Here is a 14,472-nt window from a genome sequence, read left to right on the forward strand (position 1 = left end):
ATGCAATTCTGAAGGTATAATTAACTGATATAATCACATTGTTCTGGACTCTCTGGCATATCTCAAGTGTGGCAGCAAACTTGATAAAATCATTATACTCCAGTGGGATTTAAAGTGTGGCTAAAGCACTGCTTTTATATAAAAACACAAACAGGTTGGGGACTAATGTGCACATTGCATCATCCAGTTTATAAAACCAATTGCTAAATCCAAGTGTGATGCTAGAACCTCATAGCTAAGCTTGCTACCAGAACATAAACACATTAGATGGCCATATTCCAGGTCAGACTATTCCATCGAGCTCATTATTGTACTTGCAGCTCACTAGGGTCTCGGGAAGAGGTATTTTACTTCAGCTACTACCTGATCCTGCTACTGGACAGATGTCAAAGCCTCAACACTCTGGAAGTGTTCATAACTGTGTAGAGCTCCCATTGCTGCTCCTCACTGCCATTGCCACTTGCTTGCTTGCCCACCCCTGCGCCCAATTCCCACTGCTACCCAGAGAAGGAAGATCTGTATCTCAGTGGCAGAGCATCTCCTCCGGAGGTAGAAGCTTCCTGGTTCAACCCCTGGCATCTCCAGGTAGGGTTGGTAATGTTCCTGGTATGAAACTCCAGAGAGCTCCTGCTAGTCAGGGTAGACAGTACTGAGGTAGATAGACCAATGGTCTGGCTTCCTATGTTCCTGTTAGAGAGGATAGGTGAGCAAGTGAGCATGTAACACCTGGTCCTCACCATCATTCTCTAAGCAAAAGGCTAAGTGGGCAAGCCATGGCAGTGAGGAGTAGCAGAAGGGGTCTGAGTTTGGGGCATGCTGAAAATCTGCAGAATTAAGTTCTGGCAGTGTACACTTGCTTAGAGGCTGCCACCAATTGTGACTTTCCTGGATTTTATACATCCACACAAAATATATGCATATGTGATCATCAGAGTAGACGTGTGACAAATTACAGACATGTTTCATACTTCATAATATAGGAGCTTCTTAAAATTTGACATGGCCTCAATTCTTTGCACCAGTAAATCATCACATTGTGTTAGGCAATAGAGTCTTAATACCTCTACATTGCCCATACTTCAGCACCACAACACCAACTGGAACCAGAGTTTTCATGAAGGCACCAACAGTCATCAACATTAATCAACTGACATGCCAGTACCAAACCATGAGTAAAAAACAAACATTAATCAACTGATCTTTGCTCCTTGCCCATGGTTTAGCACTGGCAGGAGTGGAATGGGTTAAGGAGGATGTGAAACTACAACACACCTATACCATAGCTTGTAGCAGCTGAAAACATCAATGGGCCCAAGAAAAGCCAGCCCATCACTGGATGTGGCTTTCCAAAAATGAGCCTGCAAATTGTATTGGTTGTTTGTCCCTTATGTTAGTGCCATAATCAGTATTTAACTTAATTGCTCTATTTGTGCGTTTTTTTAATCTACCAGCTGATCATAGTGGAGAGAAGAAACGCAAGAAAGGTGCTTCATTCCAAACAGTGTCTTCAATGCATAAAGTAATTTTTCATTTCTTTTTTAAGTGTAACATGTCATTTGTCATTGTCATTTCAGTCTAAGGAACTGGTATATGCATAACAAAGTACCTTAATGGATAGAAACTGGATCTTCTTACAAGACCTGAATTTCTAGCTTTCTGAGTCATCACTTTTAAAAAGTTATATTTTATTTTAAAAAAACCTGAAAAAATTCAGCACTTGAAAAAAGATATGTAAACAATAGTCAGTTGCCCTAATTAATCAGTGATGGAATTAAATACAACCACCATCACATCCAGGACCTCAAAACATCACAGAGTATTGTGGCACCTTTACGACTAACAAGTTTATCATGGCATAATTTTTCAGGGATTAGAGTCTGCTTTAGTTTACGTCACAATAAACCTGTTAATCTTTATAGTGCCATAACAGATACGTTGTGGCAACTCTTGCCTTTGCAACAAGTCAAATGAGGCTAGCCCTCTGAAAGCTGTATCCAAGACCCAGCAGGTGGTTGACATGGTCAGATATGACCACATCAGTTGCTTATTTGGAAGTATGGTGCATGGAACTTGAGGACCATCAGAGGGAGCAAAAAAGAAAAAGTCACAGAGACAAAGGGCCAATACATATAACTGTCCTGATGAAGTGGCTATTTCTTTCTGTTGCAGTGGAAGTTCCCTGATCATGTTAAACAGGACATTTGACTAGCTAGCCATAAGTAGAACTTGCAGTTTTGTATAGCCCTGTCCAAATTGCATCGAGAAGGTTAGCAGTGGTAGGCAAAAAATATAGTTCTTGCTTGTGGCAAATGGCAATCAAACAAGTCAATGACACATTCACATGAACAGGGAGCCAGGACAAGCAAAGGGAAGCAAGCAAATATTTTACCTTCAGGCCAAATGGACCAGTGTGGAGCCTGAAATATTCTGCTTCAAAGGTTTTATTCCACATTATCAGTGATGACTGATCCATCCTGGATCCTTAATCTGGTGATCATTAGGCCACTGCTGCTCAGCAGAACCTTTTGTTGTTGTTGCTGTTTTCCTCCATTACTGTTTAGCTATGGAAGAGAGGGTCTGGCGGCCCCCTTTTGAACATGAAAGCAAAGATACAATGTAGATTCTCTTTTCTCTTGTTCAGAATTGTGATATGCAGAAGAAGATTGGAAGCTAACTACAGTTTGTTACATCTGAAGCAGGAATTAAGCTATGGTTTATTGAAACAAAGATCAGAATCAGAAACTACGGTTTGATCTTGGGTCAGTTAAATAAACCATAGCTTAAACTAGCCACAGTTTGGCCCTGTTGAAATGTAACTCCAAATAGTGCTTACTTTAAACCAGGAAGTGGATGCTTCCAGTCTCCTTATCATGGCCATGCCAAAGGAGAAGAAGGGAGGAGCAAGCACATGATCAAGCACATTGACATAGTTTAAACTATGGTTTCGTGTTACATCCATACTGGCCCAATGATTGTGAAGTAAGTATATTAAAAAGTAACTGAGCACTAGAATGTTGTGGACAGCAAAGGAGCTGCAGTAGTCCCAGTCTATGTATCCATCTACTGAATCACTTCTTTATCCATGAAGTTGGGTGGTTTCCTCATCAGAAATTTGATGTTCTGTAATGTTAATGACTATGTAGTTTGGTATGCACAGCAGTCCTGTGGTTTTCTGTGTTTTAATCTCCCTTTCCGGTCTATAGGAAAACTTAAACAAACTGATGACTAATCTAAGATCCACATCTCCTCATTTTGTGCGCTGCATTATTCCCAATGAAACAAAAACTCCAGGTAAAAAAATTCCTTCATAATTTTTTGATCTGCCTTTTGATGATGCTCCTTTCCTAGATCTCACAACAACTGGAATATGATGAAGTCATCCTGAAATAAATTTCTTATGTTTACTTCTCCACCCCCTTCAAATTGGTTTTTCTGTCCAGGTGCGATGGATCCTTTCCTTGTCCTTCACCAGCTTCGCTGTAATGGTGTTTTGGAAGGAATTCGTATTTGCCGCAAGGGTTTTCCAAACAGAGTTATCTATGCTGACTTTAAACAAAGGTAGTGTGAAAATCAATGTTCTAGGGTAGAAACACACTGTTCTGCCGGGTCCAATGTATGCCCACCTCTCTTTTCCGAAAATGGGGGCACATGATGCTAATCAAATCCGACCTTTTTTACTCTAAAACCTGGTGGGATCAGCTGAGAGCATTTTTAAAAAAATCATCTTTAAACAGATTTTGCAACTGGTCAATAGATCAAGCAATTGCCCCTCCAGGTGTGACCAATGGAAACATTTTGCTGTAGGCAGCTAGTGTGCTCATAGCCCTAGCCAAGTTGTTACTTCCTTGGAATCTTTTTTTCTCAACCAGATAAACAACCTTCCTTCTTTATTTATCTCAAATCGCCTTTGGATGAATCCCATGGTTTGAAGGATGCTTTTATTGTTGTTCTGTCTGCACCCTAAGTTGAATCAAAGTTTTGCACATATTAGAAATTTGGCAAATTTTGGCCCAGAATTCAAATGAGAGTGATAGAATATTGAAACAATGTTGAGTTGTAAAGCTTACCCAATATCCACATAACCATTTTCTCTCTTACCTGGAAGAATAGCTGCAAATAATAAAAGTACTATACAAGTTTGCATCCTGGAAATATTATATTTTTAAGAGTGGGGGAGGGGATATTTTGAGTTTTAAAAGAAACCAAGGCTGTAATGCTGTGGGTGCTGACTTAGGAACAAGCTCCTTGAACTCAATCAATTTACTTCTAAACAAACATGCATATGATTGCACAATGAATGAGGTGTATATATGTTATGCCCAAGGTTCCCATTGGTTCCTCCAAGACTAAACTGTATCCCAACCACTAAAAAAATTGATCTGGAACTTGAAATCAAATACAAAATCTGATATGCAGATTTTACCTATATCTATTTTTCATCAAACAACTTAAAGATCTAGTTTAATTTTTCTTCTGAAAAACATAAAGGATATGCATAATAGTATTTACTAATAGGTAAAAAACCTTGCGGTTTGAGAATGTACATATAGCCCACAGATATTTCTATCAAAATTTAAAAAGCAGGGAAATTGGGCAGCTATAGTGAATGCAACAGGGGAGCAGGAGACCTGAACTACTCTCTGAGATACTGTACTGCCCTACAAATTTGTAAAAATGCAAAGACAATTTGGGTTGGTCTTTCACAGTCCAGTCCACTTCCTGTGTTGCTTGGAAGAATTTGGTCTCCCAGGTTGTAGTCCTAGGATAGGTAAAACTGTCCATGGGGGAGAAGGATGGGGAAGAGGGAGGATGGAGAGGAGGAAATTGGAAGGGGATGGGGAAGGGAAGAGTGAAGGAAGGGAGAGGGAAGGGGCAAGAGGGAGGGGATAGGAGGGAGGAGGAGGGGAGGGCAGGTTTGATCATTTGCATGCTTTTTGAGTTCAGTGGAATTTACTCCTGTGCAATCATTCTTAGGATAGGTGAAACTGACCTGGGGGAGGAGAGGGGCGAGGAGGAGGGCAGAAAGGGGAGGGGAGGAGAGGAGATTGGGTATATGAGCACTGGGCAGAGGGGAAGCCCCTTTCCTTTCCAAAAGGAAAACATTGTGAACAGTATCATTCTTTTTCAGGGGTTCCCTCACCTTTTTATTCTACAGCAGGCACATGTAGCCTCCCACCCAAATTTAAATCAAAGCTGTCCTTGGCCACATCCACACCCGACTATTATTTCACTTTAGACAGTCATGGCATCTCCCAAAGAATCCTGGGAAGTGTAGTTAGTGAAGGGTGCTAAAAGTTGCTAGGAGATGAGAGTGGCTGACTGTTATACCACTGAGGCCACTGGAGCTCTGTCAGAGGAATAGGAATCTCCTCTCAATATCCTTCACAAACTACACTTCCCATGATTCTCTGGGGGAAGCCAGGACCGTCTCAAGTGAAATCAAAGTCTGGTGTGGGTGTGGCCCCCTTATTAGGCAAGCCCAGCAGCTGTGAGTCTGGCTTTTAGAACACTGACAGTTGGTTCTTACTGAGCATGCCCAACATCATTGAGTTCAAGCCAAAATTTCATAAATTAATTAAAAATCAGCCAGGCATTTTTTAAACTTTTAAACTGCAGAAGAAGAAGGTCAGGCTATGGGGCAAGGTCAGTAATAGGATTACAGATACTCTGTGAACATGGCTAATTTTTAATGAATTTCAACAGATTATGAGAACTCTGAGAGAAAAAAGTCCAAAAGGCATCTGGGCTTTCCCCCCCTCTTTTTAGATTTGAACTCTCGATTCTTTCTGTTTTGTTTATTGCCATGAAAATTTAGAGGGTTGTTAAGCAAGAGTTTCTGAGTTCAGGACTATACATTTTGTAAGGTTTTGTTTTGAAATGAGTTTATTGGAAGGGTCAGAATGGCATGGTATTTTCAATTTAACATTGCGGAAAGCGAAAAATCCATGCTGACTGTAGTATAAGATACAGCACTGTGTGTATCAGTATATATCCTGTGACAGCTTTGTTCCAAATATCTCAGCTGGTAACCTAGACATTCTGCTGTGCTATGGTAGAAGATTGGTTACCTATCTGCACTTAATTTTGGGCAGAATTCAGCCCCAGGGTCTGTTAGCATGCTTACCTTAACCCTGTATCTTGTGAAGTACTGTAATTAAAATTAGTGCTTCTGGACATGTACAGAACATATTTCAGCTACTGCACTCCTGGTAATGGGGTGGGGAGTAGAATTTTTGGACAGGATTGTGTCCTGTTACCTCTCTGCTTAGTGTCAACTCTAATCTTCAGGAACAAAGGTTTGGAGGTCAACATTTGGGCCATTACTGTTGGAAAGGAGGAAGTTATCACTTAACAACAACAACAGCAGCAGCAGCAACAACAACAACAATAATATCTGTATTATTTTAAACTGAGTTTGAATTATTTTAATTATATGTATGAATGGTTTTAATACTGTAAATTGTTTAATTTGATTTTAATCTAGACTTTTGTATGTTTTTAATTATATGTGTGCTTTTATCTGGAAGCCGCCGTGAGTTCCAGTTTTGGAAACAGGGCGGGGTAAAAATAATGATAATAAATAAATAAATAAAATAATATCTACATCTTGGGAGAGACAAGCCCCTTAATTTACATATAGAAAGGAGGAATATGTTTTGTTAATAACACAGACCTTTTAAAAAAATTATTTGTATAACTTTTAAGTTACAGGCCAAATGTTGGACAATTGGCTTATCCTATTGGGTTGAGGCATTGACAGCTCAAAGCTGTCTCTACTTTCACTCTCATTACCCCAAATGTCTATCTAGAAGCTAATCTGTTGGGATTTTTTAGATGAGACAAAAGTAAATAAGTGTTCTGATTTCCCTAATTATTCCTGACCTGGTGCATTCACTGGGGAAGGGCCATAGGTCAGAGGCAGAGCATAAACTTTTCACACAGAAGGTCACAAGTTCAGTCCTTGGCACCTCCAGTTTAAAAGATCAGATAGCAAGTAATATAAAAGACTTCAGCCCCAAACCCAGAGAGCCTATGTCGGACAGCATATACTGGGCAGATAGTCTGGCTCACTAGTATACCTCCTATATTCCAGTATAAAGAGAGGCATTACAACCTGATCCAGAGTTTCATTCATTTACACATTTTTTATATATTCTTACCAGGTACCGCATTCTGAATCCTTCTGCAATTCCAGAGGACAAGTTTGTAGACAGCAGAAAAGCCGCTGAAAAATTACTCGGCTCTTTAGATATTGATCATAACCAGTACAAGTTTGGACACACAAAGGTAAAGCAGTTTTTCAATCTTTTCTTGAGCTCAGTTAATCATCTGAAAGCATTAGATGCTGTAGCACTGTTGAAGTTAAACAGGTGAGGATATGATCAGTGCCTGGATGGGAGATCACCAGAAGCACCATGTAAGCTATTCTTTCTGATCCTTCTTAGAAAGAGTGGGGGGAAAGTAGGGATGCCACCCAGTGAAAGAGAGGATACCATCCTATACACACATAATATTGAACTCAGTGGGACTTACGTCTGAGCAGTCTTGTATAGGATTGTGCTGTTCATTGTTTAGTCATAAGAATTTAGTTTATCAATCCTATACAGGTTTACTCAGAAATAAGCCCATCGAACTCAGTGGGACTTATTCATTGGTAAGTGTGCAATAGGCCGGCAGCATTAACATGCATAAATGCGCATAAGACAAAAGATGCTATTGCACTCATATCCTGCATGTGGGCGTCCCACTAGTATCTGGTTAGTCCCTGTGAGAACAGAATGCTGGTCTAGACAGGACTCACATCTCATCCAGCAGGGATATTATTTTGTACTTACGTTAATTATTCTAAAGAAAATAAGCATACTTTGTTTTTAGATGATGCATGCAAGTGCTGTATATGGCATCATCTGAAGACATTCCCTCTTCTTTCTCATAGATGAGAATGCTTTCTTAAGATGCTGGTTATATGCAGTTATCAGAATTACATGCAATATATAAACATTTTGATCAACTAGAGAGATATCTCTGATTAATTGGGCTGCAGATATATACTGTACATATAAAATCTCAGAGGCACTCTTTCACTTTTTAACCAGCTGTACATTGCAGCCACCAGAATAGAAACTGGCCTTTAAAAAGCTCCCTTCATTATGGTTTTTAGCTTCTCATAAATAACCCTGTCTTGTGGTTTTAATTATACAAGTGGTTTACCATAACACATTAAAAATGTTAAGCGACCCTAATTTGCCTAGGGCACAGCTCCACAATTGCTTATGCAATATGGGTCCAAATGGATTTGTTGTGTCTGTGCTTGCAAATCAGAAGGTATTTATCTGCCATTATCTAAAAAGGGCTTGACTTAAGTTCCTTCTCTTGACCTAAAAATCCTTGCTGCCTGTCAATAATCACAATGTTCTTACTTGTAATTGCCTGTCTTTTAAACCATGCTGATAATTACAATAGGGTAACTGTTGTAACATTTATGCAAATTTAGATGAGTTTCCCAAAAGCAGAAACATTAACAACCCAATTGTTTGCTAGAGGGCTATGCCTGAACAAGAAGGATGTCTGATGTGAGGCACAACTACTTCTCTTTGTTCCAGCATAGCACTGATACTATGCAAACTTATATGCATCTTATTTGGCTTATTGTAGTTAATTTGTAGAGGAGCTGAGCTCATGCATGAAAGTCTAATTGCAAAAGAAGCCCATTTGTACAAACACTAGCCAGAAATACTACTGGTTTTAATGGGCTAAGTGTGCCCTGGTTCCATGCTAGACACTGTACAGGTGACCACGGTGAAAAATAGGATAAGACAAGATAGGTCTTTGGTCTGACCCAGCAGGTCTCTTCTTATATTATGAACGCTAGCATTGTTCAGAAATTCCATGTGAAGAAAAAATGTTTTATAGCACTTTAAATTAAATTGCCAGAATAAAAGGAAACCATAATGCTGGATGTTAGATCAAATTATAAAGAGAGAAGGAAGTAGATCAGAAATATGACCAGTAGTCTACCACCTGCAGATATATAATTCACAGGTCTGATTGTACCTGTAATGCTTCAAATGGCCTCCATTATTACTAACAGCTAGATTTTCAAAGGAATTGATAGTTAATGTAAGAGAATAAAACTGAGAGCCATTCATATGAATAATAATTAAAAATAACCGAAGATAGGCATATCCCTAGGTTTAAAATGTTTTGGTATGTCTCCATTCATTCATTCATTCATTCATTCATTCATTCATTCATTCATTCATTCATTCATTCATTCATTTTCTTCTTCTTCTTCTTCTTCTTCTTCTTCTTATTATTATTATTATTATTATTATTATTATTATTATCATCATCATCATCATTTGATTTTAGCAAGGTGGATTGTTGTTGTAATGTAGAATAGATGTAGGATACTTCTAGAGTGTCACTATTGTCAGATACGATTCAACCACATACCTGCAAATTCAGGTTGCACAGTAATAGTTGACTGGGAGATCTTGTGCTGCAAACACACTTCTCCCCAACACTGGACTTTTTGCAATAAGGAAAGCGATGGGGAAATTCACTGGAAAGTGTGGAATAACACTTGCTTTGATGAGACATCATCTAACCTATCTGCAAACAAATCAGAATGAATGCTCATTAAATAGTCAATGTTGTCTAATTTCCCCAAAAACAAATCAGGATGAATGCCAATAAACAGGTAGTCTTGAAGGACCCATAGAAACATGTATAGGGCTGTAGCAATGTCTTAAACATGTCTACCCAGAACTAAGGCCACATCTGCACCATATATTTGTTGTTGCTGTTATGTGCCTTCAAGTCAGTTACAACTTATGGCGACCCTATGAATCAGCAACCTCCAATAGCATCTGTCATGATGACCATACATTTAAAGCACTGTTATTCCACTTTGGTCATGGCTTCCTCGCAAGATTCCTGGGAACTTTAGTTTGTTATGGGTGCTGAGAGTTGTTAGGAGATATAAATTCCCCTCACAGAGCTACATTTCCCAGAGTTCCCTAGAAAGAGGGATTGATTGTTAAACCACTCTGGAAATTGTAGCTCTGTGCAGGGAATAGATGTTTCTTCACAACACCCTTAACTACCTATAGTTCCCAGGATTCTTTGGGGAAAGCCATGACTGACTGTTAAAGTGATATAATAGTGTTTTAAATGTATGATGCTGATGTGGCCTAAGTCACACTTATTTACCTTCACTGGGTAAAAGATTTTTATGCTATTCAGAACCCTGCCAGTAGAAGTGGCATCATTACTAATCTGACCTGGTTGGTATTGTTGTGTTGAACATCTATATTTGAATTGGGCCATATTACACATCAAGATTTTGTAGAATTTGTTCTGCAGTAAGTCCTAAACTGATGGTATGTATTTCAGGTCTTCTTTAAGGCTGGTCTCCTGGGACATCTGGAAGAAATGAGGGATGAGAGATTAGCCAAGATTTTAACACTAATTCAAGCAAGAGCCCGAGGCAGATTGATGCGCATTGAGTTCCAGAAGATTGTAGAGCGAAGGTATTACAATGTGCACCATTTGTACCATACATGCCATAGATAGATACTTATTTGGACACAAATTGGTAATGCTTGCTATAAATGCCTTTTAAAGTTCTTCCTCAAAACTGGGGAAGTAACTGCATTTTCCAAGTGATGAATGATATACTACAGACTTGAGTGCTGGGAAGGGACTATGCCCCTGCAGCATAACCGGTACTTTGAGGAAAAACTCTGACAATGACTTTGGACATGAATACATCATGGTGATGTGAAGGGAAAAGTAAATGTATTATGCTTCCTGTTTCTTCATATGCCTGTTTTGCAGAAACTGTGGATCTTTTGGCATGACCCTCAGGAGGGAGATGTGCAAGTGTGGGGACAGCTTGTGCCTTTTCTCACAAGAAGAAATGAAAAAGATTTTGCAAAAGCGCAGACAGAGATGAACAGAAAGCATCAGATGCTTGCCCATCCTGTTCCATATATCTCCTGGCTTTCTAAGCTCAAAGGACGTGCAAGGCAACTCACAATATAATATGATTAAAACACAAATAGCTTGCTAACCAGCGACAGTTATCATTACTATGTCTGAAGCTGCTGTGGATCCAATGGAAGAAATAAGTAACCATGCATTCAACAACTTTAAGTGAAAAATGTAGAAAAGATATAGACGCAGCTGGCAAGAGATATACAAACTACAAATGAGAACAAAGAAAATATGTACAAAGATTGTAGGATTTAGTAAGAGGAAACAATTAGTCACAAGTATATACTTGTTGAACGAAAGGAAAATGGTATTGTAACGTGGGAAAGCCAAAGAACTAAGAATAAAATATGTCCTGATTTCAAAGGTCTTACATGTAAGCATTTCTGTACTCAGGAGAGGTTTTTTTTTATTCTTCTTAAACCAGGGACGCCCTGCTTGTGATCCAGTGGAATATTCGAGCTTTTATGGTTGTGAAAAACTGGCCTTGGATGAAGCTTTTTTTTAAGATCAAGCCTTTGCTGAAATCTGCAGAAACTGAAAAAGAAATGGCCAATATGAAGGAAGAGTTCCTGAAATTAAAGGAAGCTTTGGAAAAATCAGAAGCCAGGAGGAAGGAGCTTGAAGAAAAGCAAGTTTCTTTGGTGCAGGAGAAGAATGACCTACTTCTTCAGCTGCAGGCAGTGAGTGGGTCAAATTTTTTTTGTTGGCGCTGTGGATCCACTCTTGAGCACAGCGAATGAGGCTCACAGTGAAATACTTTCCTTTAAACAATACAAAGTCCAGTGGTACCGTACAGACTATTTTGTTGAGGCTGGATGCATCACAGGCTCCATCTGCACTATCCATTTAAAGTAATATCATACCACTTTAAACAGTCATGGCTTCCTTCAAAGAATCCTGGGAACTGTAATTTGTTAAGGATGCTGAAGTTGTTTGGAGACCTCAGAGAGCTACAATTTTCAGGATTCCCTGGGAAGAGGGACTAAGTGTTAAACCACTCAAGGAATTGTAACTCTGTGAGTGGAATGGGGTCTCCTAACAACTCTCAGCACCTTTAACAAACTGCAGCTGTTAGGATTCTTTGGAGGAAGCCATGAATTTAAAGTAGTATGATACTGCTTTAAATGGATAGTGCAGATGGGATGTTGCAAAGGCAATGCAATCTCTTGAGATTGGTGCTTGAGAATCAATCTCTTGAGAATGGTGCTGACAGAATACACTCCTCCTGTGCCAGAGCTTCCAGGGCAGTAGGGACTTCAAAGTCTGGCTTAGAGGGCAATTTGCTCTTAACCATTGAGTTTTCCTCAAAATCCACAACTTCATGCACTGAGGAGTAGTTGTCAGACCAGAAGGTTATAACAAGCTGGCAGAACATCACCACCTTATACTGATAGCAGTTCCATATTGCGTTGTCTAGGGTTGCCATGCTCAGGGCTTGAGACTGATTCTGTATCTTTAGGAGAAGAGTCAGCCAAGTGCAGGTGTTCTTACAACACTATAATGGGAAAAACCACAAGGTGGAATTCTCTCTTCCCCCTGCACAACTTTTAAAGACACAGAAGACCTCTTGGTTGCCAGGCCTGGCCTCCAAGAGGTTTTCTGTATCTTTAAAAGTTGTGCAGGGGTAAGGGAGAATTCCACCCGGTGGTTTTTCCCATTACAGGGTTGCAAGAACACCTGCACTTGGCTGACTTTCTCTTCTCCTAAAGATACAGGATCAGTCTCAGGCCCTGAACCTGGCAACCCTAATATTTGTTTTCTTATTTATTAACATTTCTGAGCCCACCCTTCATCCAAACAGATACCAGAGTGGTGTACAATAATAAAATACAATAAAAGCAAAACACAATCCATCATAAAAAAGATACAAAACTAAAAGACAGAAGCTAAAAACCAGCAGACTGAAGGCAAATGTTTGCCCCTTTAAAATGCCTGGGCAAACAAGAAACTCTCAACTCTTAAGATTATAATGCTGATGCTAGGTGAGACTCCCTAGAGCAGGGGGTGGCCACTCTGTGGCTCTCCAGATGCTGCTGGACTACAGCTCCCATCCAGAGCTTGGAAAAGTTACTTTTTAAAACTACAACTCCCATCAGCCCCAGCCAGCATGGCCATTGGAATGGGCTGGTGGGAGTTGTAGTTCAAAAAAGTAACTTTTCCAAGCTCTGCTCCCATCATCCCTGACCATGAGCTGTGTTGGCTGAGACTGATGGGAGCTGTAGTTCAGCAGCATCTGGAGAGCCACAGAGTGGCCACCCCTGCCCTAGAGAGTCTATTTGAAAGTCAAGTTGTTACACAGAAAAGGCCCACTCCTTCCTGCAATCATAACACACTTCTGCAAATGATGGCACTCAGAAAAGGGTCTCCATTTAAGATCTAAATGAACAGGCATTCATTCATTGGTGATCACTCACGGCCGAGTAAGATTGTCTTCCAAGATAAGATCTTTAACAGTGGGTCCATAAGTGACTGTGGAGGCCAATTCTGGATCCACACAGCCTCCCACAGTGAGGACATAGGTTTCCAGGTGGAAGATGGTCGCAATGAGGATTTGTTTGACATGCCTGCTGCTTAGCTCATTTGTCCCGTTTGCCCTGTATTCGTGCTTTTTCAAAGTCCATAGCACCTTTGATAATAGCCGACCTCCATTTGGGACGTTCATGGGCCAAGACTTCCCAGTTCTCAATGCTCATGTTACATTATTTTAGATTCGCTTTAAGAACATCTTTAAACCTCTTTTGCTATCCACCGATGTTCCGTTTTCCATCCTTAAGTTGGGAGTAAAGTAGCTGCTTTGGAAGACGATGATTAGGCATTCAAACAACATGGTCGGTCCAGCGAAGTTGATGTTGAAGGATCATTGTTTCAACACTGGTAGTCTTTGCTTCTTCCAAAGCTAACATCAGTCCATCTGTCTTCCTAAGTAATTTTCTGGAAGCAGCGTTGGTAGAATCTTTCAAGAAGTTGGGAGTGGTGTTTATAAATGGTCCATGTTTCACAGGCATACAGTAAGCTCGGTAGTACAATGGCTTTGTAAATAAGCATTTTGGTCTCCCTGCGAATATCCCGATCCTTGTACACTTTACGCTTCATTTGGGAGAATGCGGCACTTGCCGAGCTCAGACGATGTTGAATTTCAGCATCGATGTCAGCTTTTACAGAGAGATGGCTGCCGAGATAGGGGAAGTGATCAATGTTCTCCAACGTCACACCATTAATCTGGATTGATGGTGCTACAGAGGGACTAGTTCACACCTGTTGATGAAGCACTTTGGTTTTTTTAATATTAAGTGAGAGCCCAAGCTTTCCATATGCTTCTGCAAAGATGTTTAGGATAGTTTGAAGATCTTTCTCTGAATGTGCAGAGACTACATTATCATCGGCATATTGAAGTTCTACGACAGAGGTTGACATTACTTTACTTTTTGCTTTCAGCCTACTGAGATAAAAAGCTTTCCATCTGTTCCGTAT

General features: G+C 40.0%; 1 protein-coding gene across 1 annotated transcript in view; it reads left to right on the top strand.

Annotated features, from left to right (window-relative positions):
• MYH15 (myosin heavy chain 15) overlaps positions 1-14,472 on the top strand; it is a 111,099-nt gene that overhangs the window by 45,457 nt on the left and 51,170 nt on the right. Inside the window, exons 18-23 of the mRNA XM_061628112.1 lie at positions 1,452-1,519; positions 3,204-3,291; positions 3,441-3,558; positions 7,164-7,287; positions 10,399-10,535; positions 11,426-11,681. Coding sequence (XP_061484096.1) covers positions 1,452-1,519; positions 3,204-3,291; positions 3,441-3,558; positions 7,164-7,287; positions 10,399-10,535; positions 11,426-11,681 — 791 coding nt within the window. The remainder of the gene's footprint in view (positions 1-1,451; positions 1,520-3,203; positions 3,292-3,440; positions 3,559-7,163; positions 7,288-10,398; positions 10,536-11,425; positions 11,682-14,472) is intronic.

The sequence above is a fragment of the Rhineura floridana genome, chromosome 5 (assembly GCF_030035675.1).
Source record: "Rhineura floridana isolate rRhiFlo1 chromosome 5, rRhiFlo1.hap2, whole genome shotgun sequence".
NCBI classification, from domain to species: domain Eukaryota; kingdom Metazoa; phylum Chordata; class Lepidosauria; order Squamata; family Rhineuridae; genus Rhineura; species Rhineura floridana.